Source organism: Rattus rattus, chromosome 9 (assembly GCF_011064425.1).
Source record: "Rattus rattus isolate New Zealand chromosome 9, Rrattus_CSIRO_v1, whole genome shotgun sequence".
Lineage (NCBI taxonomy): Eukaryota > Metazoa > Chordata > Mammalia > Rodentia > Muridae > Rattus > Rattus rattus.
Window position 1 is genome coordinate 51,641,302 of NC_046162.1, and position 26,259 is coordinate 51,667,560.

Here is a 26,259-nt window from a genome sequence, read left to right on the forward strand (position 1 = left end):
GTTTCTTTCAGCCACTTTCATTTGTACTCTGGCCTTCCTGAGTCCCTTCCAATATGTTGCCTCCGAGAAGTTGTGTTGGGAAAAATTTCCACTCCAGTCACGCCGCTTCCCCCTACACCCGGAAGATTGGCCTTCCCAGAGGAACTCCCACACGGGGAGGGGCTGCCGAACTGAGTGGGAGTGACGTAGCGCGTGAGTGTCGGTCACGTGGCTCGAGGCGGCGCAGGCTCCTTCCGGCTCCCCGGGGCCGAGCCGCGGCGACGAGCGAGCCGCCCTGGCACATGCGCAGTGGGGCTCCACGTGAACGTCTGCGTTTCTCCTCAGACCTGAGGATGCCGCCCGAACGCAGGAGCCGGACCAAAGGAGACCGGAGAGCCGGCGCAATGCCGAGGAGGAAAGCCAGACCCGGGAGCGGCAGCACGCCCGGAAAGGCCGCCCGTTCATCCCAACGGACACTGCCGGCCGGGCCGAAGGCGGCCCCTAGCGCGATATCTGCGGCGGAGGCGGAGGAGGAGAGCCGGCTTCGGCAGCGGAACCGCCTGATGCTCGAGAACGACAAGCCGGCTGCTGAGCGCTGCCTGGAGCAGCTTGTCTTCGGCGACGTCGAGGATGACGAGGACGCGCTGCTGCGGCGGCTGCGGAGCTCGCGGGTGAGGAAGGCCTGCTAGCGGAGCGGGCACACGCTCCGGCGGGGCGCGCGGCGGGAGGCGAGGCCCCGGGGGCGGAGCCTGGGGGACCTGTGGCGGCGAGTGCTCAGGTGGGAGGGACCGGCGACCGCGGGCGCCGAGGGGCGCCGTAGCGCTCTCTGCCTCTGGTTCTGGGCTGCGAGCTGGCGAGGGCGTGGACGCGCTGCCTTTCTCCGCCCCAAAGGGGCTGCCGCACTTCGCATCCAGCAGGCGCTCAACTGCTGGCTTGGTTTGCTGAAGGTTGTCTGCAAAGTAGAGTCGCTCATCTTCGTGCTCTTACACCCTCTGCTGGAACCACTGGGGTGGCCGTTTGATCACCTGTCGCGACTCCGTGTAGTGGATGGAACCAATACGTGGACAGACGGCGTAAAGCTGCATTTTAATAACATCTCCCGGTGAAACCCATGCCCAACTTTTGAGGATGATCGGTGTATTCGCCTCTTAACATACATCTTTGGATGCTTACTCTTTGTAACTATTGCAAACCCCTCGTGATTGATAATTATTCCACTCTTACTTTTGTTATACACTGATCCCTGGACAAAGGGTAGAAATGTTTAGAGACACAGCAATGGAGAAATCCAACAAGAACCCCTCTCATGGAGCTTGTGTTAGTAGTGGTAGAAAAACAAGATAAAGGGTAGACAAGACTAGTAAAGTTAAAGAGTGTTGGTAGAGAGGAAAATTAAAACATCTGAGAGAGGGATTTAAAGGTATGTGAAGACATCGTTTAGATAGGGTAAACGGGCCACCTCAATGGGAATATCAGCATTTCCTTAATTAACCCTCTGTGTGGGTGCTTTGATGGGAAGCTACAGCAGCCTCCTTTGGGAGATGGAGAACAGTTTATGTTAGGAGCTGTGGGACAGTTCTGTGTCCAAAGGAACGCTTTGATGGGCTTTGAGAGATCTTAAATCAGTAGCACAGGTAGATGCTGCCTTTGGTTCCTGGGAGAAAGCTCAGATCATTCAAAGGGGATTTTTTGGTTTTGTTTTTGTGTTTTTGAGGGCTAGGTTTAGGTTTTGAGTGTGGTATAGAGTTTGGAGAAGGTGGAGACAGAGTGCATAGAACAAAGATCCTTTCAATGAGGATATGAGACACATTATGTTGTGTGGGATTCTAGCAGGCCCTGAGTTCTGTAATTGTTGAGCTTTGGTTTTCTTCACCTGTCCACTTACCTTACCCTTGTCTACTTTAGCATTCGGTGTGCTTTTTTCCCCGTCCTTGGCTGTTCCTCCCTGCCTCTCCTGTCCTGGTGGTTCTGAACCCCTTTCCTGCTTTCTCCTGTGCTGTGGTTGCATTCCATCACACTATTTCATCAGCAGACCAGGAGAGCAGAAGCGTTCTCCGGGCTATTTAAGTATGCGGGGTGGGTATGTGCTAGCACCACTAGGAAAACGCAGTAGCTTGACCATGGTGTGTCTCTAGGGTCAGCTGCATGGAAGCTCAGATGACTCGGAGGTGGAGGAGGAAGCAGTAGATAATCTTTCTCAGAAGAAGCCAGTTTGGGTGGATGAAGACGATGAAGATGAGGAAATGTAAGTTACCCATTCTGTTCAGAATCCCCGTGGACATTTTAAAAGTTAACTTGTAGATTTTTACAAATCACTGCCTTGGAAAGTATGATTAGATGAAGAAGCAAGCCGTTTGTCAGCGCAGGAAGCGATGTTTCATAATTCTGTATCTAGAAAAAGCACTCACTGTTACAGTGCACAGCCATTCCCTGCCTCCTGTGCAGGACAGACCTGAAGTAGTCATTGCAGTTTCATCTTAGCGTCCTTCCTCACTGGAGGGCGAGTGGGATCTACCTCTGTAAAGTGAGGGTCAGAAGAGCAGCTGACGCAGGCCGTGGACTAAATGATGCATATAGCATTTCTAGCATGGTACCTGGACTTCAGATAGAGCGAGCACTGTGTGTAATGTGAGTGTGTACTGCGTGTCCACTCTAACAGTTTGACCTTTTCTATGCAATGTTATATTGGAAACAAGGGTTGTTCCTTGTATGAATCAAATAGGAATTTACTGAACAGATGATTTTTCTATTTTTCTGCTTTAAGAATGTAGACAAACATTTTTATGAATAAGCTTTTTTGTATTTATAATTCCTTAAAGGTACTTTGGGTGTAGTATTATTTGGTCAGAGACTAAGGACTTATTTTTCCCATGTAAAGTGTGAATTTCAGTCTTAGGATCAGTGAGGGGTTTTTTGTTGTTGTTGTTTTTTTTTTTTTTTTTTTTTTTTTTGGTTTTTTGCAGACTTTCTTAACTTGACAGTAAGAAAACAACCCTTAAATTGTGTTGAGGAAAATTGATGGTGATTACATGTGTGTATTATATATGCTCTTTATTATCTCTGTTTATCTTAGCATGTCAGATATCTTACATATTAAGAATTTCAGACTTCTGTTTGCTATAGGTTGAACCCAGATATGTACATGCTAAGGAGAAAGTTGCTATTGAACTTTATTCCTTCTTGAAGCTCGTGTTTACTGCATGTTTTCTATACCTTTACAGGGTCTCACTGTGTAGCCCTGGCTGGCCTGGAACTCCTGTAGACCAGGCTGCCTCTGCCTCATAAGCGTTGCGATTAAAGGCACACACCACCATGCTTGCTTCTCTCACCTTTCTCGTGCACAGAGATTTTTCAAGTTTTAGATAGTCAGGTCTTTAAATCTCTTGATTTACTGTTTTTTAACTGTAAAATGCCATTTATTAGAAAGACTGTCCCTTGCTAATAAAACACAGGCAGTATTTGATTATTTGTTTTTTGTGTATTTGACTTACCCAGGATATTTTGGAGAGAGACTTGAATGGTGTCTAGGAATTGAGGATGAATTTTCTCAGGTATCTCCAGAATGTATGAGAGACTTTTGAGGAAGAATGGGAGAGATATAAATAAAACATTCCACATCTTACACTATTTAACTTTAGTTTTAGTTCAGTTCTTTTCAGAATACTAAAGGCAGCTTTTTGCAGATCATTTGGAATATGTTTCTTTTTGACTTCATAGAGTTGACATGATGAACAATCGGTTTCGGAAAGATATGATGAAAAATGCCAGCGAAAGTAAACTTTCAAAAGATAAACTTCAAAAGAGACTTAAAGAAGAGTAAGTATCCTTTCTCCTGTGATTTACCAGGAGGCGTATAAACTGCCATTTGTTTTTCTTTGCTTTGCTTTTGGCTGTAATGGCTTTTTGGATAGTCATATTCCATGAAAAGTAGGCGTTGCTTGTCTGGTGACTTCATGTAAGTATTTTGGGCAGCGATTACAACAAATTAAGATAATTTGAAGAAAAAACTTGTAAAACTTGAAATACTATTCACTTATATATAGTCAATAATACTGGTACTAGGTCATTCATTTGTATGTAGTTAGTCCTCTCTATTTGAACCCTTTTCCCCCAGACAGGGTCTTCCTGTGTAACTCAGTCTAACCTTGAAATTCTAGAATCTCCTGCCTTAGCCTCCTGAGTATTGGAGTTATTGGTAAGTACCGCCGTGCTTGCTTTTCACCAGGATGTGAAAAATTACAAAAGTAAGTACCCATTGTATATGGGTTCAATTTAAAAACAAAACAGAACTTTTAACCTGTTAGCTTTATTTATCTGAGTATTTGTATTTTCACAGTCTGTGAGAGTAAGATGTGAATAATGTGATCCTTAATGCCTGAATTCCTCAGTGTGAATGAGTAACCGTGAGATCAGGAGATCTTTCTCCATGTTGAGTATCACATCTAAGGAACCTAGTAGCTGACCAGTCAGTATCACCAACACGCTTGCCTTCATTACTTCGTTTTAACTTGATAATGATTTCACTATTTTTGTTTGTCTTTAAGAACGTTCACTCTTTACTGTGTATGAGAGGCCAACAGACAACTTTCTGGAGTCGGAAAGTTCTCTCTCTCCACCATGTGGGTTCCAGGGATTGAATTTAGGTCACTAGGCTTGCTGACAATGCTGTTATTACCTGCGGGTAGACCAAAGGAGTCCTACCACTCCTTCTCTCAGTCTCTTACCACCTGGGCTGGTCTCAAACTCCCTATCGAGCTGAAGCCTTGAACTTTGACCATCCTGCTCTCATTTTTCTAAGAGTTGGGGTTACAGGTGTATGGTGCCACGCCTGTGTTTGTGGTGCTGGGGATTGAGCTCAAACCCTGTGCATATTGGGACTTTAATAATGTTTTAAATACAGTGTTTTTACCTTTTTTTGACTTTTGCTGTTTGAGACAGAGTTTCTCTGTATAGTCCTAGCTATCTTAGAGCTTGCTATGTAGACCAGGCTGCCCTCAAACTCCTGCCTCTGCCTTTCTGGTGCTGGGATTAATGTGTGACATCATGCCTGGCCTAATGTTCTATAAAAATCCTTATGGGGATTGAAATTTAGGACATGTTTTTTTTTTTTTTTTTTTTTTTTAAGATTTATTTTATTTTATGTATATAAGTACGCTGTAGCCCTCTTCAGACACGCCAGAAGAGGGCATCAGATCTCATTACAGATGGTTATGAGCCACCATGTGGTTGCTGGGATTTGAACTCAGGACCTCTGGAAGAGCAGTCAGTGCTCTTAACCTCTGAGCCATCTCTCCAGCCCAATTTAGGACATGTTAAGTAAGCATCATACTGCTGAATTATATTTCTGCCCCCACTCCTCCATTTTGAAAGATACTTCCTAAGTTGACAATATGGCACCTTGAATTCCCTTGGTAGTTCTGGCAGGTCTCAAACTTAATATCCTCTTCCCCTAGCCTCCCAAGCAGTTGGCCTGTGTCACTGGGCCTGAATGAGACTGGTGAAGTTTTGTATATCTAGTCATTTGTTTTTAGACATTTTCCTGTCAGACATGTTCTTTGTGTATCTCTGTCTTCTGGCATTGGTTTATAACTACAAAGAGACAACATAGTTCCCAATATCTAGGATGAGCTGATACGAGCAAATAGGACAGCCATGTAGTTGAACATAAGTTTAACAACAAATATGGATTTAAGTGTACTGTATCTATGGTTTCTATGGTTCCTGGGTTTCCAGTACAGAGAGCTTGGGGCCATTTTGTAATTTTTTGTTTTTAAAGGTATTGATTTCGGAAGAGATCTTCTATGTGCTCTAAAGGGCGCCAAAGATTCGGTGGAGTTACTGCAACACTTGCTTTTCTCCTTAGATTCCAGCATGCCATGGGAGGAGTACCAGACTGGGCAGAGCCTGGGAGCAAGCGGAAGACATCTTCAGATGGTGGGTGTTGATGTTTCTAAGCAGTAGGCCCCTTTCCATGTATTGGTTTATTGGAGTTTTCCCAAACTTTTAAAACTGAAGTGTTTTAGGTGAGCCTCCCTCATTCATGTTGGTTTTAAAGTCTGACATTTCTCTGAGTAAAGTCCGTGTTTTTGATAGCATGATCTTATTTAATACAGGTTGAGCATACTTAGTCTGATACTTGAAATGTTCTAGAATCTGAAACTTGTAGAGCTGTCAAATCTGAAACATCTGGAACACACTGGCTTTTTGAAGCTAATAGTGGGAAATCATACACCATGGAACTCTTTCACGCGCAGAATTATTAGAAGTATCATTAAGACCACTTTTAGGCAACATGTACAAGGTGTATATGAAATGGATGGATTTCATGTTTAACTTTGAGCCATTCCTCAGCTACTTTATTATGTGTGTGCAGGTACTTGGAATCTGTGCTCCAGAACAATTCTGGTCCTAATCATTTCAGACAAGGGATAGTCAAGCTGTAGCATCTTACTTACTGTAAGGAAAACAGAGGATAAATGAATTTTGTTTCTATTTTGATAGGATCGTGTTGTTATATGGCTTGATATTAAGGAAAAATAAGTGCTGCTTGATTCAGAGCTCCTTCTGAAGACACCTCTAACTGTTGTAGCTGTCTACCCAGAAATGGGATGTCTGTCAGCAGAGCAGATTTCAGACCAAGCCCAGATGATAACATAAAAACTGCAGGCTTTAAGATTAGCTTGTGTTATTAAATATTTTTTACTTTAAACTCTCTTGAGTTTAAACACTATAAATACAGATGGCTTAGTCAAGATCTGATTTATGTTTAGAGTTATTAAGCTTAGAATTAACATTTAAATTTGTCATATATCCTCAGACTTACATAGGAAGCGCGTAATATCTTTTTATTGGCCTCACCAGGAAGTGATATATGATATTCATGCATGCTTCAGATAGGATTTGCCAGGAAACTCTTGAGTGAGCTATGTAGACCAGACTGGCCTTGAGTTTAAAGAGATCTGCCTACCTCTGCCTCTGGAGTGCTGGGATTAAAGGCTCAGACAACTGTCGTTTTCCTGTACTATATTTTGGATGTTTTTTGGATCTGTCACAACATCCAGTGGAGGCTAAATTTTAAGTACTGTGTTCTAGAATTTCCATTGATTATTTTTTGGTTTTTTTGGAACAGGGTTTCATGTAGTTTATTCTGGCCCTGAACTCAGATGGCTTGTGGCAGCCCATTCTCTCCTTCCACAGTGTGGGTCCTGGGCATCAAATTGGTGGTTAGGCTTGGTGGCAAGTTCCTTTACCCACTTAGCCATCTTGTTATCCTTCACTGAAGTGCTTATACACAGTTGGCTGGCTTTGCTCTTTTTCCATGTGCGCTGTTAAGGTATATGTCTGTCTATTCCGTTGCTAATGTCATGATTATGAGTTGCTCTTTTTAAATGAAATGCTGGCTTTATTTAAACTTGATTTCCTTTTATCATAGTAACCATTTGTATGTCTTTCTTCCCAGTCAAGCTGTAATTGTGGTGTGTGCACAAATAAAAGTGCAGAGTCATCTTTTATCTTTTTTTTTAAATTGTGTTTTCTTTTACCATTTTCAGTTCAAAAAGTAGTTGAGGTTGTGAAGCTGGAGTGGAAGTTGCATTTGGAAATAGAGAAGTTTGGGGTAGTAAAGGGCCTTCTGATTGATTCTAAAGATTAGCCTTGTGGGTTTGTCTGACTCAGATGAAAGTGAAGAGGATGAAGATGATTTGTTGCAAAGGACTGGGAATTTCATATCCACATCCACTTCTCTTCCAAGAGGAATCTTGAAGGTGAGAGTTGTTGAAATTGGGACCTATCCAGTTACCTGTGATATCTAATCTCCTTCTATAAAAAGTATGGGTACTCCTTGTATGTGGGGTTAGTGTTTTTCTTGTCATTTTGCTTTAATAAATATTTCTTCGTCTTTTCCTTTCTTTTGAAGAAGTGATTGAGAGCTACTTAGGTATCCCCTACTTAAGTCCATATGAGGGCCCTGTGTGTTTCTTTTCCTTTCTTCTCTTTCTGCTTCCATCCCAGCCTGCTGTAGTGACTGGGCTCTTCATGTCCACTGTACATTATTCTGTGAACTGTTCTTGACATAGTTCACATACATAGTTCTTGACATACTAGAGGGAGCTTTCATTTAATTATCTGTGTATGTCAGGAGTATGAGCGCAGATACCTTCAGCCAAAAGGGGGCATAGATCACAGGAGCTGGAGTTTCAGGCAGCTGTGTACTATTTGATGCGGGCACTGGGGACTGAACTTGGTCCCTCTGTGAGAGCACTGTGTACTCTTAACCACTGAGCCTTTCTCCAGGCCCTAGACGGAGCTTTAAAAATAGTTTCAGGTTTTGTCACTTTTATTTTTTGAAATCTTCTGTATTTCTATCATAGTCTGCAGTGTCCTTCATGGTCTTTCTCATGCCCACATCCTCAGCTTCATGTCAGACCTCTTTTATCCTAGTTGTTCTTCAGGTCCACACAAGCCTTTGTGTTTCTTAAACAAACTGGGTCCTTTCTTGCCTTTGAGCCTGTACCTTGCTTTCTTCTGTCTGTGCCTTCCTTAGGCACTCTGGGAAGACATGACCCCAGTGCTTCCATTACTCGCACCAAACCTTGTTTGCATTCATTAATTGTAGTAACCTGTGCTTCTCTAGCTCAGGGCTTCAGCTAACTATCTGTCAACTGAACAGACCCATGTAATACACATTTTCCTTTCCGTAAAATGTGCTTATGGAGATGGGACAGTGGCAGTAGTACTATGGTAAGTTAATTAGACAAGAATGATGCTGTCCCCGTTCCCGCCCCATTGTACTCCTCTACTGTAAAGGCTCTTACTGTGCCTCTGTACCACACTTGTACTATGGCACACATGCCCTTGCTCACACACCATTCACGTACACAATAATAAGTAAAAATGAGAAATAATGAAGTCACATTTTAAGAAAAAGTAACAAAATTTAGTTTCAGTAATTCTGAACTCAGACAATGTATACTTTGTTCCTAAATGAAAATTTAATGTGTGTGTGTACCTCTAAAAACAAGAGGCAGCCGAGAAAGTCCAAGTGATATAAGAGGTCGCCATCCTTTTACACTAACCACACATGTCCTTGAGTGGTATATAGTAACTGGACTGTAGAACTGTGTGGCTAGTGACATAGAGCCTCTTCTGCTTGTGTCAAAGTAGGCGTTTCTCCTACTAACATTTCTAACATTAGCTCCATTTCTGGAGAAATGTAGCTAACATTTCTCCACAAGTGCAAGTCTCTTAAATGTCTTTGGGGCAGTACTGTGTACTGTACTAGTACTTAAAAATGCTTGGTACCTTTAGACGTCACTGTAGAAAGGTGTATCAGACTGTTGATTTACGAACCAGAAAGAGGGAACATTTACTTCAGTTGCCTTTCAGACTTTTTTTTTTTTTTTTTTTTTTTTGAGACAGGGTATTCCTGTGTAGACCAGACTGTCCTGGAGTTACCTCTAGAGGCTGTATAGAGGCTGGCTTCGAGCTCAGATACATCTGCCTCTGTCTGTGCTTGGGTTAAATGTGTGGATCACCACACCCAGCTCCAATTTCAGACTTTGAGTCCATAGTCTATTGGTATGTTTGTTTCTGGGCTGTGGTAAGGCAGAACATCATGTTGAGGGCATAGAGGAGTTCAGGTGGTTGCCTCCTAGTGGCAGGAAGCAGAGAATACAAGAAGAGCCCAGGAAAAAAAAATATAGTTTCAGGTATTCAGAGACCTTTTCTGCAGTTAGGCCTCTCCTCAAAGGTTTCCAGCCCCTTCCGTTATCTTCACACATATGTCTGTGGAGGGCATTTCTTGTTCAGAGCTTAAAAAAATGGACTTAACCCTTCACTTCGTAGATAGTGCAGATGGATTCTGGGTAGTAGTGACTTAACTGGTGCCAGAACCACGGTCCTCTGATTACTGTTGAGTTATGCATTGTAAGCGACATTTTTTTTTTTCTTCTTTAAGCCAGTGGTTCTCAACCTTCCTAATGCTGTGGCCCTTTGATAAGGGTCCTACTTTTACTGCTACTTCATAACTAATTTTGCTATTGTTATGAATTGTAATGTAAATATTTGATACATGACTGTTGTGAAAGGGTTGTTCACCCCCAAAGTCAGGACCCACAGGTAGAGAATACTGCTTTAAGAGATGCTAACCCACTTGATTGGATAACAATTCCAGCTTTTTGTTTGTACAGATGAAGAACTGCAGGCCTGCCAATGCTGAACGTCCTACCACTGCTCGGATCTCATCAGTACAGTTCCATCCTGGTGCGCAGGTGGTGATGGTCTCTGGGGTAGATCATGCTATCTCACTGTTTCAGGTATGGGGTTCTAAATGAAGTCTTGTAGTGAAGACTGCCAGAATACAGGGTCTGTGGAAATAAAAGAAACACTTGTACTTTCTTACAGGTTGATGGCAAAACAAACCCTAAAATCCAGAGCATCTATTTGGAAAAGTTTCCAATCTTTAAGGCTTGTTTCAGTGCTAATGGAGAAGAGGTTTTAGCCACAAGTATGCACAGCAAGGTTATTTATGTCTATGATATGATAGCTGGGAAGTTAATTCCTGTACATCAAGTGAGAGGTAAGACTTCTGTTGAACACACAGTCATCTTCAACCTGAATTTGTCAGTATTTATAAGTATGTTTGATCCCGGGTGTGTATATGTGAGTGTCAGACAGGCAGATAGAGTCTCACTGTGTCTCCCTCATTGCTCTCAGATTCACAGATTCACCTGCCTCTGCCTCCCAAGCCAGTGCCATCATACCCAGCTAGCTCTACATGGGGTTCTTAAAAGGAAGCATTTGTTTAGTTAATAGCATTTTACAATTGTCTTCTGTTGAGGAACTATGCTTGAATGAGGCCAGTGAACTGATTAATTAAACCCTTAGGGTAAGTTCATAATTTACATGTATACATTTTTTCTAGACTACTTAGCTTTATTTGTACTTGTTAATTAATTGATTTTTCTTTCTTTGCTTATTATCTTTATTTTGTGTTGGGGACCAAACCTAGGCTTTTATGCTTGTAGGCTAGGATTCTACTTTAAGCCTTTGTCCTGATACCCTGATACTGTATTAAAACATTTTTTTAGAGACTGGGTGTGGTGGTGCACACCTTTAATCTCAGCACTTTGGAGGCAGAAGCAGAGGCAGAGGCAGAGGCAGAGGCAGAGGCAGAGAGGCAGAGGCAGAGGCAGAGGCAGAGGCAGAGGCAGAGGCAGAGGCAGAGAGGCAGAGAGGGCAGAGGCAGAGGCAGGTGGATCTATGTCAGTTCAAGGTTAGCTTGGTCTACAAAGCAAGTCCAGGATAGCCAAGGATACACAGAAACCCTGTCTTGAAAATTTTTTCTATTTTTTGTTTTATGTATATGAGTGTTTTGCTTCCCTGTATGTATGTGCTCCGTGTACACCTCTGGGTTTTGGATCCCCTGGAGCTGGAGTGATGCCAATGGTTGTGATCCTTCATGTAGGTGCTGTGAACTGAACTTGGGTCTTCTGTAAGAACAAGTGCTCTTCATTACTGAACCTTCTCTAGCACCTCCCCATTTATTTATTTATTTATTTATTTATTTATTTATTTATCTATTTATCTATTTATTTATTTTCTTTTTTCTTTTTTCTTTTTTTCGGAGCTGGGGACCGAACCCAGGGCCTTGCACTTGCTAGGCAAGCGCTCTACCACTGAGCTAAGTCCCCAACCCTCCCCTTTTATTTAGAATTCTTTTCCTACCTCCCTTCCTCCCTCTCTCTTTATCTCCCTCTCTTTGTTCCCCTCTTTCCCTCCCTCCCATCCATCCTTCCATCTCTTCTGGTTTTCCTCTGTATGTATCTTTTTCCTTCTGACTACCACTCATATTGCCTGTTTGCTTTGGATGCTAGAAGAGGATGTCTGATTCCCTGGGACTGAAGTTACACATTTTTGTGAGTCACCATGTGGGTGCTGGGAACTGAACCTGGCTCCTTTGGAAGATGAGCCAGTGCTCTTAACTGCTAGGCCATCATCTCTTCAGCCCCCTGATAATTTGGTTTTAATTTTAGCAGTTGATGTGGTAGAACGAACATTTGTGGCTCCTCTTGGCTACTTTGTGGGTTCTTTTTTCCACCCTTTCTCACCCTTTCAATTCCCTAACACTAGGAGAGAAGAAAAGGATAGAAAGGAAAAGGGGCGAACTTACCATTAAACTATTTCATGTTAGTAGGAACATCAAGTTCCTGGGGGGCAAGTTTGATCTTCACCAGCAGGATATCTAATTATTATTTCTCTTTCTTCCCCTCCTCCTCCTCCTCCTCTTCTTCCTCTTCTTCTTCCTCCTCTTCCTCACCCCCCCCGTGTGTGTGTGTTGTGTGTGTGTTGTGTGTGTACACACAACTACTTAACAAATTGCAACCCATAGCAACCAACACTCAAACTCTTAGTGCCCTAGCATTTATTTATTTATTTATAGACCCCGTGAAAATTCCCCAGAATTCCAGATATTGCACAATGGCAGAAACTATCTGCTTCTGGCAAAATCATGCACCTGCATCATCCATGGGTACTGCCCTTGCCTTTAATGGTCTTAATAACTTCTTATATTTGATATTTGCATACTGAAATGCCAAGGTTTCTATCAACATCTGCCTTGCATTAGGGTCTGATATGCCTTTGTTTCACAGTTGAGAGTAATCTTTGTAAAAAAAAAATCAATGAAGGCTTCTCCAGAGCTTTGTATAACCTTTGTAAATGACGTAAATTTTTCCTCAACTTTGTCCCAAGCTCTTGAAACAGCTAAGCAACATTGTTCTATGCCTGTGTCATCGAATAGAATCTGTTTTTTTTTTTTTTTAAAGATTTATTTATTATGTATACAGCATTCTTTGTGCCTGTAGACCAGAGGAGGGCACCAGATCTCACTATAGATGATTGTGAGCCACTATGTGGTTGCTGGGAATTTAACTCAGGACCTCTAGAAAAACAGCCAGTGCACTTAACCACTGAGCCATCTCTCTAGCCTTGAATCTGTTCTTGTGTATCAGAGTACTGCCTTTCACCCAACAACTGGTCTTTACTGTATTTATTCTCCTCACCTATTTCACTGTTAAGTATTCTTTGCTTCTTCCCTTCGTGGGCTGGCTTCAAGTACAGCTGTCCCCAATCCTTTCCAACCACGGGGAATAATTTTATTTTGAGTAGCCCAGTTACTTAGGATTTTTTTTCCATAAGGCAAGTGCATCCCATATGAAATCATGGCCTCTTTAAACACCTTAGATATTTCTTTTCTGTAGGATGCCATCCTATCTCATCATAACCTTGATCCATACCATCAGCAGGCATATGCTATATGACTACTGGGAAAGCTGATGGTGGTCATCTCATTACCCTGAGCTGCCCCTCCTCCCACTCTGGAGGCATAGTTGGTTCTAGATTAACCCTCTCAAAATGGGCTATCTCATCCAACTGTCCTCTGGCCTTTTTAGCATTTCTCTGACCTGACCACCCTCTGCTATAGATTCTTTCCCCCTTTTCCTCCTGTGGAAACTCCTGTGCTTTTGCTCAGTCACCTGGATGGAACCTTTTTGTTCTTTTTGGTGCCTCTCACCTCCCAAGGCTTCCACTTCGACCTGCAGTTTTACCAGTTGCACAAAACTTTTACCAGTTACCAACTCTGCAACCCTCTCAGAGACGAGAGTGGAGTGAACTGTTTTGTTTTCCTATTTCAACCATTTTTTGTTTCTCAGGTCCCTCCGTTTTCACCTGCACTTTCCAGTGCTCGGTGATTGTCCCAATCTCTTTTGAAACAGTGTAGGGAAAAGAAAAAAAAAAAAAAAAAAAAAAAAAAACAGAAAATGCCCTCAGGGAGCCAAGCAGGGGATATTCCAGCAGTAGCAGCCATGATAAATCTTTTGCTGGTGTCTTGAAAAGAAAAATCCATCCCTTTGTTCTCTTCTGTTTTCTGTATGCTATTTGAAATCAAATGTCCCATTCTGCCTAGCCCCATGTTTAGGTGCCACTTGTAGCTGGAATCAGGTACTTTGTGGGTTCTTCTTTCTTCTACACTTCTCCACCCTTTCAGCCCCCTAACACTAGATAGAGAAAAGGAAAGGGCATGACCTATTGTTAACTACTTCCTGCTGATTAGGAGCAAAGAGTTCTTTGGGGTGAATTTGATCTTCATGTTCAGGATATCTAATTTCTTTTTGTTTCTTCCTTGTGCATAATGACTTAACAAACAGCAGCCAGCATTACACACCCTCTGAAATTCCTCAGAATTCCTCATATCACAATCACAGAAACTTTTTGTCACTGGCAAAATCACACACCTGCTAGAGAGCACCAGGTAAATCATAGTCCGTTTCTGTGAACAATCTGAAGCAGCCCCATATTCCACACCTGGGATTAAAATGACAACATAGTCTTATGACATTTCTATGTTTCTTAAACCCAAATTCCAAAATTGTCACTCACTGTACATATTAGCTAGGGATATAGAAGACCTGGCTTCTACTTCCTCGGGCAGATTGTTCTCTGATACACAGGGCTTTATATGTTTTAATTTTAATGTTTATTTTAAATGTTGATTTATACTTGGAATAAAGCACTTTTTGAGAAGTAAATTTTAAAGAAGGACCCCCCCATCATCTGTTTTCTTTAGACGATTTATTTACCCTCATCCATTTTTTTTTTCTCTGTATTGTCCTGCTTATGCTACCTGAAATATAGGTGACACCTTCATGGTTTTTTTGGAAACCAAAGCTGGCCTAACAGTGTTGGCTGGCTTAACATACATCTTATGCCAAAGAGTTGAGACAGCCATAGGTTACTGCGGTCTTCCTATTGCACTAGTGTGGCTATATTTGTGTTAATGGACAGTGAATAAGATGAAACTAAATAGACATTTATGCTTATCTTCAGTGTTTCTAGTCTGTTCTTTTCTGTTTCCTGTTTTCTTATCTTTTCCAAGTTGGTTCTTTGTGAAATCCCAGCAGTTGTAGTTTGGATTTTGTAGGTTTGAATCTGCATTTCCCACTGCATTAGGTACATTTCCTGGTCAGTGGATGTTCTTTGTTGAAAAGCCTAAACCAACTTATATTAAAGCATTATATTATATTACAGCTACTATATTTGCAGTTCTCAGTATCCATGGCTCAAAACCATCTCTAAGCCCAGTTCTAAGGGATCCAACTCCCTTTTCTGGCCTCCAAGGGCACTGCATACACATACATGTAGGCAAAACACTCATACACTTAATAACCACCACAAAAACCAAAGCAGGGCCTGGGGGATTACTTAGCAGAGAAAAGTGCTGCTTGCAGGGTTGGGAATTTAGTTCAGTGGCAGAGTGCTTGCCCTGGGTTTGGTCTCAACTCCAGGAAAAAAAAAATAACCAAAGTGCTTCTTGCTGCCCAAGTCTGATGAGCAGGTTCTGTCTTCATAACTCATGATAGAAGGAGAAAGAAAAGGAAACAAAAGTATTCCATACTTAAGGATTTTTTTTTTTTTTTTTTTTTGCTGTGCTGAGGTTTTAAACCAGGCCTTGATCCTGCCAGGCAGGTGCTTTACCACTGAGGACTATCATCAGCTCTGTGGAACTACTAACTCGGTCCACTCAGGAAGTTTAGAATATTTCATTAAGGGGGGAAATTGTTGACTAGGATATTAAAACTTTGTGAGCTCTTGGCATAAATGCTTGTTTGAACAGTGAAAACAGAATTGATTCAGATTTTATGTTCCATTAACCTGTCAAGGCTTATTATAATTTGAGCAGTTAGAGGAGGTCTGAAGGGTCCTCAGCCGCCTTTCTAGAAGGCCCATCAGTAGTTGTACGTTAGCAGCTTGAATTAAAAATTTGTAGTTTTGACTGGGCAGCATGTTTGCATGGCTTCCAGCATTTAGTTGGTGCCCACCTAAAATCCCTGCACTTGAGGCAGGAAGAGCAGTCATCTGTGGCTACCAACTGACTTAAAGGCTCCCGTGGTCTTAAAGAATCACCCCCATTGTGTACAAATGAGTGATACTGGGAAGTCTGGTCTGCCTCTTCTCTCTGACTTTCCCCTTCCCTTCCCTTGTTGAGTAAGCCATTTGTACCCATGTTTCCGTGTCCTTTCTGTTAGACTATTTTATCGTGAGTACCTTGGCTCTTACTCTGGCAGGGGCAGACATTTCTCTTTAAGTGGGTGAGCAGACTTTCAGCTCTGTATGCCATTTCAGGAAGCTAATCAATTCCTAAGTGCACTTTAAAGTTAGGAGTTTGTGCTTTTAAGGTACAAAACTAAAGATTATTTTCCCATTCATTATGGGTAACTAAACCAGATATTTTGACTTTCTCTAATGGCAATGGATTTCCTTTCTGTTAATGAGCTGTGTACAACAAACTATCCCAGTCCTTTTAGTTAAAGTATCATTGCTTTTGTTTGGCAAGTGAGCTGATTTGTTTGCTGTTTGGAGAACTAATTCTCTGCCCTGCAGCTGAACTGTTGAATGATAACCAAGATGAAGTTTGCCAGCTATTTTGAAATGAACTTCTTTCTCTTTGGGGTTTTTTTGATGTTAACATGCAATCAGATTTATTCAGAGCTTGGGTTTTGCTTACTTTGTTTCTTGTAGACATTTTAAAAGGTAAGGGAACTTAATTGTTATTAGAAGGTAGATGGAGTTCTTAAAAGTCACTAAATCTTGATTGTTTCATCTCATTTCTTAGGTTTGAAAGAGAAAATAGTGAAACGATTTGAAGTCTCCCCAGATGGATCCTTCTTGCTCATAAGTGGCATTGCTGGGTTTTCTCATTTGCTATCAATGAAGGTGAAACATGTAGTCTCTTCTTGTTTTCCAGTCAGTATTAAGGCTAGGGTTAAGGACAGTCTTGAACTTTTAACTCAGTGTAAGGTGATTTTGTTTTGTTTTGTTTGTTTGTTTGAGACAGGGTTTTGCTATATAGCCCTGGCTGGCCTCCAACTTGTAGAGATCCACTTATCTGTACCTCCAGACTAATAGGATTGAAGGCTTGCACTAGGACAGCTGGCACTCTGTGTGCTCTTAAATCTTCTCAAGTAGAGAACTTTGGAAGAAGTTATGGGCAGTTGGGGGAAAACTTTCAACTAAGAAAAATAGACTCAGGGCTGGAGAGATGGCTAGTGGTTAAGAGCACTGGCCACTCATGCAGAGTACCTGACTGAGTTCAGTTCTCAGAACCCTCATGCTGGTTTTCAATCATCTGTAACTCTAATTCTAGAGGATTTGTTTCCTCTTCTGGCTTGTACAACAGGTACAAGCATGCACAGACATTGCAGATAATACAACTATACATAGAAGATTTATAAAATTAGAGACAAATATTTTTGGAAGATAGATATCAGCCTTCTAATATCTGGTAAATAATTACTCTTTTAGACCAAAGAGCTGATAGGTAGCATGAAGATTAATGGAAGAATTTCAGCATCCACATTCTCCTCAGATAGTAAGAGGATATATACCTCTTCTGGTAAGTTTGAATATATTTATGATTCAAGTTTTATTTAAAAATGCTGCATAGTTTTCTATTTTTTGTTGTAGTAAGAAAATCAGATATATTTAGTATTCATTTTCTATCCTTGCCAGGTTAGTTAAGGAGTAATAATGGTGACGGGTAACCATTTGATAAGTAGTGTTTACGTGCTTGCTGCATATATCCTTACTTCAATGTGGGAAACGTTTCGAGGAGAAAGTTAAAACAAGAGTTTCACTGAATTCTCACTGGGAAAGTGAGGTTCTATGTAGGAAGGCAAACCTTGGAACAATGTCTACAGAAACGGAACGGATGAGAGGGAGTGGGGAGCCATCTTTAAGGTGAATGAGGTATTTTATGCCTAATAGGATGAGAAAGTGTTGTAGGAACAAGGAAAAAAGATTGATTGGTTTTGGGAATTAGATGGACTTTTCATCGTGGAAATATTTGTGGTCTCTGTATTTAATATCCTTTTTTCTTAAATCTTGCTGTCTAAGTTAGGATTTCTATTGCTGTGATGAAACACCCAAGACCAGAAAGCAAGTTGGAAAGGAAAAGGTTTATTTGGCATATACTTCGAGATCATAGTCCATCACTGGAGGGAGTCAGAACAGGAACCCGAGTAGGGCTGGAACCTGGGGGCAGGAGCTGATGCAGAGGCCGTGGAGGAGTGCTGCTTACTGGCTTGCTCCCCCTGGCTTGCTCAGCCTGTAGACACCAGCCTAGGGATGGCACTATCCACAATGGGCTCGGTGAGAAAATATCCTACTGTTGGATTTCATGGAGGTCTTTCTTCCACTGAGGCTTCTTTTTGACTCTAGCTTGTGTCAAATTGACACACAAAAACCAGCCAGTACCCTTGTTGACATAATTAGTTCTCCCAACTAATATGTGCTCTTTGCTCACCTTTAATATTCTTGTCAGTGACTTGAAACAAACTGTAGTTAAATCACAAACTCTTGTGGTCTGGATCAGTTCATTTCCATTTACTTTTATTGTCATTGAAAGTGTACTTATTTACAGTGTGTACAGCCTTCCATGACAGTCACACTCGTGCTTGTTAGTATTGCTTTCCTTTTCATGCTTTTGCTCCAGTTAAACTTTAATGTTTTTAGTTTTCTGGAAATAGGGTTTAGAACCTAGTGCTATTAAAGAGTAACTAAAAGTGTAAGTTCACTTGCGATTTAAATTTAAGCAAGATTAGCTAAACCCTTCTTTGGCTTTTACTTTCAGGGAATGGAGAAGTTTATGTGTGGGATGTGAATTCAAGGAAGTGCATTAACCGATTTCTTGATGAAGGCAGTTTATGTGGATTAAGCATTGCCGCATCAAAGAATGGACAGTATGTGGCTTGTGGGTGAGTAAGAGAGTCACACTGTGGGCTGGAGAGATGGCTCAGCGGTTAAGAGCACCCGACTGCTCTTCCAGAGGTCCTGAGTTCAATTCCCAGCAACCACATGGTGGCTCACAACCATCTGTAAAGAGATCCGATGCCCTCTTCTGGTGTATCTGAAGACAGCTACAGTGTACTTGTATATAATAAATAAATAAATCTTTAAAAAAAAAAAAAAGAGAGTCACACTAATGAGAAGAGGTTTAGCAGTTAAATACACTAGATAGTACATGACTTCACTGCCAGCTTAGAAATAGGAAATCAGTAATTGTAGCTGAGCCTTTTGTTTTGTAAAATTATCTTGATATATCATTAATATTGGCAGGTTGTCAGCTTTTTAGCAAAGAAGACGCTAGACTACCTTAAATCCTAATCTATTTTCATAAATTTAGAATACTCCTTTTATCCCAGCAAGGTTTCTGTCAGTCTGTTTAGCTTCTTGCCATTGAGGAGGTAATACAACTTGGGTTAATTTTCTAGTCCTTTAGCTGTGTAGTATAATGTATCATCTTTGGAAATAGCATTTGTTAGTATGGTAGGTGTCTTAGTCGTTGTTCTTTTGCTGTGAAGAGACATCATGACTTTGGCAACTCTTACAGAAGCAAGCATTGAATTGGGACTTGCTTGTAGTTTTAGGAATTGATTTAGTTCATTATCATATGGCAGGGAGCAGTGGTAGCATGCAGGCAGCTGTGATGCTGGAGAATTAGCTGAGAGTCTACATCTGCGTCCACAGACAGCAGCAGGAAGGGGGAACCATTGGGCCCCGCTTGGGTTTTTGAAACTTTAAAGCCCACACACAGTGACATAGTTCCTCCAACAAGGCCATACCTTCTAAGCCTTCGCAAGTAGTACCACTCCCTGATGGTGAGGCACTGAAACACGTGAGCCTGTGGGGCCATTCCTATTTAGACCACCACAGCAGGTGCTTCACAATGTTCCTAAGACACGTTGTCGGGTGTTAGTGGGAGAAAAGTGGTTTATACTTCGGAAATGACCTTATTTTCCTACCTGATTTCTGCATATGCAGGTGGAAGGAGGAGCAATTGCATTAGTGGTAGTTTCAAAGTAACTTACAAGATCATGTCAGCTTGTCTAATTTTGTTAGTAAAGGATGATATGTATTTGACCTTAGTTTAAACAATAATTGAGCTGTAAATAAATTACAGTTAGAAGAGCACCAGTGGAAGGGGAAGCCCTGGGTCCTGCTAAGACTGAACCCCAGTGAACTAGACTGTCGGGGGGGAGGGCGGCAATGGGGGGGGTGGGGGGGAACACCCATAAGGAAGGGGGAGGAAGGATGTTTGCCCGGAAACCGGGAAAGGGGAATAACACTCGAAATGTATATAAGAAATACTCAAGTTAATAAAAAAAAAAAAAAAAAATTACAGTTAGGTATTTCCTGCCCTGGAGTGGGATGTTAGTTGGGGATAGGAGGATGGGTCTAGCTGATCAGAAATTTAGCTTATTTTTTCAACATTAAAAATTGGGGGGGTTGGGGATTTAGCTCAGTGGTATAGCAAGCACAAGTCCCTGGGTTCGGTCCCCAGCTCCGAAAAAAAGAAAAAAAAAATTGGGGAAGCTTCTTGTAAATATCTCCAGCAAGTTTGGGGCCTGGGAAATAAGTAGAACTGAGCTGGAAAACCCGGAGACAACTGCAACATGGGTTGGACAGGCAGCTCTCAGTGTTTAAGTGCCTGATAATCTTTTAAGTGTTAGGCAATGCCCAGGCTTGCTGCTGCTGGCTTTTAGTCACAGAAATTGAGAATGCTGAGGCTGGAGAGTCCAAAGTTCCAAGGCCAGGCTGGCAACAGTGAGACCCTATACCAAGAACAAAAAATAGAAGAAAGAAAAGGAAAAGGGCTGCAGGTACACTTTTAGCATTTATGTGGATGTATGTGAGAATGGCCTTAGGTTCAATCCCCAGTGCTGCAAAACGACAGAAACCAAGCAGTAGGAATACTGGAAGTCAGGCAGTAGGTGCTGTGGGAGAGCGCTTGCCTTAGTTTTCCAGTTTACCTTGTTCATCAAGTAGTCCATGGCAGAGTGGGCGTTTGATCCGTTCTTGATTTGTGACAGTAAAGTGGAGATTCTGTGCTTTCCGCGCAGCGTGTTCTTTCCACAGTCACCAGTGTGCTCATCTGTCTTACAGAGGGTGTTTGTTTGTTTGTTTGTTTGTTTGTTTGAAATCTGTTTTATTTCCTTTCATGTTTGCAGTTCTAAGAGTGGAGTGGTAAACATATACAATCAAGATTCCTGCCTCCAACAAACAAACCCAAAGCCAATAAAAGCAATAATGAACCTGGTTACGGGTGTCACTTCCTTGGCCTTCAACCCTACCACAGAAATCTTGGCAGTGGCGTCAAGAAAAATGAAAGAAGCTGTCAGATTGGTAATGACTCCTTTTACCCTTTTCTCCTAGTAATTTAAAATTTCATGTTGAAACAATGAGTGATAACAGAAATGTAGTGTTGGCTTATTTTAAGAAGTGACTTCTGGGGGTTGGGGATTTAGCTCAGTGGTAGAGCGCTTGCCTAGCAAGCGCAAGGCCCTGGGTTTGGTCCCCAGCTCCGAAAAATAGAAAAAAGAAAAAAAAAAAAAAGAAGTGACTTCTGGCCTGGAAATAGGGTTTATTTGGTAGAGTGCTTGCCTGGAATACTTAAGGCCAATTCCCAGAACCAAAACAAATTGGGAATGGTGACACATGCTCATAGTCAGGGCTCTCCGAGGCTATGTGGTAAGTTGAAAGCTGGTCTAGTGTACATAAAAAACCTAAAAAGCCCAGACCAACAGCAACAAAATGCTAAGAAGTCCGTAGCGATATTTGTTGGGAGATTTTGGGTTCGACTACTCATTGCGTCAGCATACATGGCCACCAGATTTTGCAGGGTCTTATTCTATTGGAAATTCTGAGGAATTCTCTTGTTAGAATTTCTAAAGTTATAGTCCTCATTTTCAGAGGCTTCTTCTTCTTTTTTTTTTTTTTTTTTTTGTTTCTTTTTTTTCGGAGCTGGGGACTGAACCCAGGGCCTTGCGCTTCCTAGGTAAGCGCTCTACCGCTGAGCTAAATCCCCAACCCCTCAGAGGCTTCTTCTAACATATAAATTAGAGAACATGTTTAAGGCAAGCATTTAATTGGCAGCTTCTTTACTTATTTTCTAAAGACCACAACGGAGTGGAGGCAACTCTTCACGTTTGAAAGTAAGTTGTTGCCATAGTAAAAGTGCTGCAGTTCACACGGCGAGCTAGATGGGGTTTGAGGGCCTTGGGCCTCAGGTCACCCCAGTTCTGATGATTTAGTGGGAAGACACAGGACCCAGTATTTGGCTGTTTATGGCTAAGATTTATTACACACATAGGATACTAAGCAGCATCACCAAAGGGAAGAGCTACACAGGTAAAGGATGGGGCAACCCGAGAGTCTCCATGGCTGCACACTGAGTGTTTCTCACCTATGCAGCTCTTTAGAGACCCAGTGCCCAGAGTTTTGGTTGGGTACGCATGTGTGCCTGGCATTTGCTGAATTCTAGGTGCCCAGGAGTTAAACCAGGTATTAGGCATAAATCATTTCATTTACACAACTGATTTGGGGTACTGGGCCCAAGCGTACTATTCATTTGTAGCAGGTATGAATGTTTACCATCCAAGGGCCATTCACACAAGAAGGTGAAAACACTGCCTCAGGACCACGCTGTCTTTGGTTCAGCCTTAGAGTTCAGTTTAAATGGCACCCTCATAGCTGGAAGTTCGCTGCCCCTCAGAAGCAGTTTCTTCACTTAACAGTCGTTTGCTCGGGCATACGGACTCTGTCTAACTTTGAGTAGCAGTTATGCTAGTGCTATGTAGCACTGGCAGTTTGTTTTAGAAAGACTTGTTTTTTCACTTCATTTTGAGTATGAACTTAAATGATAGTGTATATCTTATGAAGATTTACAAAGAACTCTTCAAAACAATTCTATGTTGGTAACAGCCCTTCATAGGATTTATTTATCCAGAGTCAACAGTTAGGAAAGGGCAGAATTATGATTTCAGACTTTATCCTCTTCCTGATTTGTTGATAAAAGGTTGCAGGTAGCATAAGTTAACCTTGAGTTCCTGACCCTCTTGCTTCCATGTCTCAAGTGCAGCGGTTAGAGGTGTGCACCACCATTGCCTCGTTTAGATACTACACTCCTTATAACACAGTTGTATCAGGCAGTATGACTGGGGAAGAGACGGCTAAGCTCCTGCCTCTGTTATGCACATATCAACCTAGAGCTCAGGGGCCATGTGTCCAATGATAGCTGCTAGTGAGGCCCAGCACGTTTGTAGGTGACAGTGGTGTATTGCAGTGTTAAAGGTTGGACACTCCTAGTTGTGTGCATTGTCGCTATGGCCTGTGGGGTATAACAGAATTTGGTTGTGAGTTTGTCTTGTTAAATGTCTCTCAAGAGTTACTAATTCTTGTGTCTTTTTACTCTACTGGGGTTGTTCTTTGTTCTTCGTTCTTTTTCCTCATTAGTGTCACTGATTTGCTGGCTTCCTGTGTTGGATGTGATGGACTGATTTCTTCTCAGGTTGCTTTTGTTCACTGTTATTCTCAAATATATTCTTTGCTGGGCTTTCATGTTTCAGACCTTTTTCTTCGTCTGTGTAGTGTTTTTTCAGATCACAATTCCCTACGTTTCTATTTTTGACCCTGGTCACCCCCTCCTTACCTCTTTGATCTTGCTTCCTTCCCTACAGGGGATCCCTTCCTCTCAGCTAGTTCTCTTCCCACCTCATGTCTATTGGAGAGATTCCGTGTGCTAACTTACCCTTGATTCTTTCTCCTTCCTTGGGGTTTTAGGTTTGCGTCTTTCCTTTCCCTTTTTGTTTTGTTTTTGTTTTTTTCCGGACAAGATTTCTCTATGTAGCCCAGACTGTCCTGTAACTTGCTCTGTAGAACAGCCTGGCCTCAAACTCTGAGAGATCTGCTTGCCTTTACCTGAGTGCTGGGATTAAAGGCATGCACCATCATGCCTGGCTTACATTGGCCCTCTTGATCATATCTTAATGCTTTTAAAAATTATGTATGTGGGTGTTTTGCCTGCATATATGCTCCATCTGCATGCCTGGTGCCCATGGGGGTCAGCAGAGAGTGTCAGGTTCCCTGGAGTGGAATGAGCCACACCCTCATGCTGGGAGCCAAGCCACAGTCTCTGAAGAGCAGCCAGCACTTTTCACCTTGAACCGCTCTCTACCCCTGTGTCTGAGTTCTTGAGTATTATTGTACTTATTTTTCTTTATTGATGTTTGAACATAGTGTTTTGTCAGCCTTGTTCTCTAGTCTTGATATTTTTTCCTTCTCTTGGTGAAACTTTTCCACTTTATTTTTCTTTCTCTTTCTTTGAGACCAGATCTTACCATATACCCCTGGCTGTCCTCAAACTCTGCCTCTGCCTTCAAACTCAAGGAGCTCTGCCTGCCTCTGCCACCTTCAGTTAAAGGTGTGCTCTACTGTGCCTGGCTGGCTCTCTGATCAGTTTTGCCTAGTAAACTTCTGAACTCTCTTTAGACTTCAGACGCCGTCCCTGTTTTGGTATCTTGAGTTGAAGAAGTCTGGAGCAGCAGCCAGGCTTTGTCTTTCACCACTAAGAGAGGAGCAGCTAGCTGCTAAAATAGTTATACTCAACTGAGAAATATAGAAGTATATTTAAAATGGATTGAAGACTACTGACAAATCCCCAATAAAAATAAATAAAACAGATAAATAAATTTTAAAAAACAAAACAAGCAAAAAACAGAAAATGTAGAGTGCTGTCAAGTTTTAACAAATCAAAATAAAAACAAAAAAATCAGAAATTTCACAGTGATGAAAAATTTAAGAAACAAAGTTAGAGATGACATGGTAATTAAAGTCTTTGCCATTCAAGTGTGAAGCCCTGAATTCAAGTCCTCAGAGCCCTTTCCAGACTCAGTGTCAGATGGGAAGTGGATGCAGGGGAATCTGTGGTGTAAGCTCTGTTTCAAACAAGGTAGAAGGCAAGGACACTGTCCTCCATGCAAACTGCTCACCCACATGAACATGGCACATAGGCGCGCGCACGCACACACACACGCGCGCACACACACACACACACACACACACACACATATACATACATACATATCTAGTTATTTGGCCATATTTGTGGAGCAGTGCTTTCATGATTTATATCAAGATAGAAAGAAAAAAAGAAGGATGAGTTGCTAGTGTTTTACTTTAAGGCACTTTATGATCTTCTGCAGGTTCATCTTCCTTCCTGTACAGTATTTTCTAACTTTCCAGTTTATAAGAAGAGTTCTCTTTCTCGTGTTCAGACCATGGATTTTTCTCCCAGAGGTGGATACTTTGCCTTAGGGAATGAGCAAGGCAGGGCCCTGCTGTATAGGTGAGTATTACTTCTATGTAAGAGTCCGGTGTCTTAACAAACTGCTTTTGAGTGTGAAGAGTGTGCATTCTCCATTTTACAGTTATGTAAGGAATTTTTTCTTTTAGTTATTGCATGTTCAAGCCTGACCCTCATTATCTAGCTGCATTATCCTCCTATAAATGTGTCACTGGCAGAAAAATTGACAGTAGGAGTAAAAACTGTGTGTGTATGTTGTATAATAATTATTGTTTTCCCCAGTAAACTTTGATTTTTTTTAGAATGCCAATCAAAGAAAACACGTTAGCAATACTGTTTGGTAGTTTGAGAGATTGACTTCTGCTGAGTTGACAGCCACTTTTAATCTACTGGATTTAAGTGAATTGAAGAAAAGAAAAGAAAAAGATTTTCTGTCCTTGGAGCTGTAAGCTATAAATAAGGGTGTTAGTCACAAAGAGATCCAAAAATTAGGTCATCTATCTGTGTTTCTCTTCTTTACCCATTGCTAAAATAGACAGCCTGACAGGTGGATCTCCAAGAACTGAAACTTTGAGTGGGAGCCTGTCCTGACGTGACAGCCCCTTTCCTTGAGTCAGGTGCGAGTGCTCCAGGGGGTGCTGCAGGCCGCAGGGAAAGAGGAATGGAGATTGGTTTTACAGATGGTTATGAAATGAAGATACAGCAGACTATGGGTTCTATTATGAAATGAGAATGAATTATATACCAGGGTAATTATGTCAGTCTCACTTCAGATAGTTTGGGATTGAATGCAGATTTTACTAAAAAGAGGAGGAGCTCTGAGAAAGCTTGTTTGTTGTTTTAGAACTGAACTGATCTTTAAGCCCCAGAAGCATTTCGTTTTTCAAATTGTGCTCTAGAGTGAAACTGTCCTCGCTGTGCTAGGGATTTGCATTGACAGCACTTGGAGTTAGTGTGGCCGATGAGGGGTATTTTGTCAGTCCCAGTTTGATCCTTTGGAGCCGACATAGAGTTTATGACATAGGATCTAAACACATCTGCTTGTTGAAAATGACTGGACTGGAAAATGACATCCCCACCTC

At 41.8% G+C, this 26,259-nt stretch overlaps 1 protein-coding gene across 1 annotated transcript; it reads left to right on the plus strand.

Moving 5' to 3' along the window:
• Positions 1-53: 53 nt before the first annotated feature.
• On the plus strand, positions 54-26,259 carry Utp18 (UTP18 small subunit processome component). The gene is made up of 12 exons (XM_032913986.1): positions 54-650; positions 2,115-2,224; positions 3,697-3,795; positions 5,843-5,913; positions 7,654-7,742; positions 10,167-10,292; positions 10,381-10,555; positions 16,652-16,752; positions 17,341-17,431; positions 18,668-18,791; positions 21,045-21,219; positions 25,077-26,259. The coding sequence occupies exons 1-12, from the start codon at positions 54-56 to the stop codon at positions 25,221-25,223; spliced, it is 1,905 nt and encodes a 634-aa protein (XP_032769877.1). The 3' UTR covers positions 25,224-26,259.

Bases quoted from the DNA above. Each gene is read 5' to 3' on its own strand.
- Utp18 (XM_032913986.1), top strand. From the start codon at position 54: ATGTTGCCTCCGAGAAGTTGTGTTGGGAAAAATTTCCACTCCAGTCAC. The intron at 2,225-3,696 runs GTAAGTTACCCA...TTGACTTCATAG, and splicing joins GACGATGAAGATGAGGAAAT to AGTTGACATGATGAACAATC. The intron at 7,743-10,166 runs GTGAGAGTTGTT...TTGTTTGTACAG, and splicing joins TTCCAAGAGGAATCTTGAAG to ATGAAGAACTGCAGGCCTGC.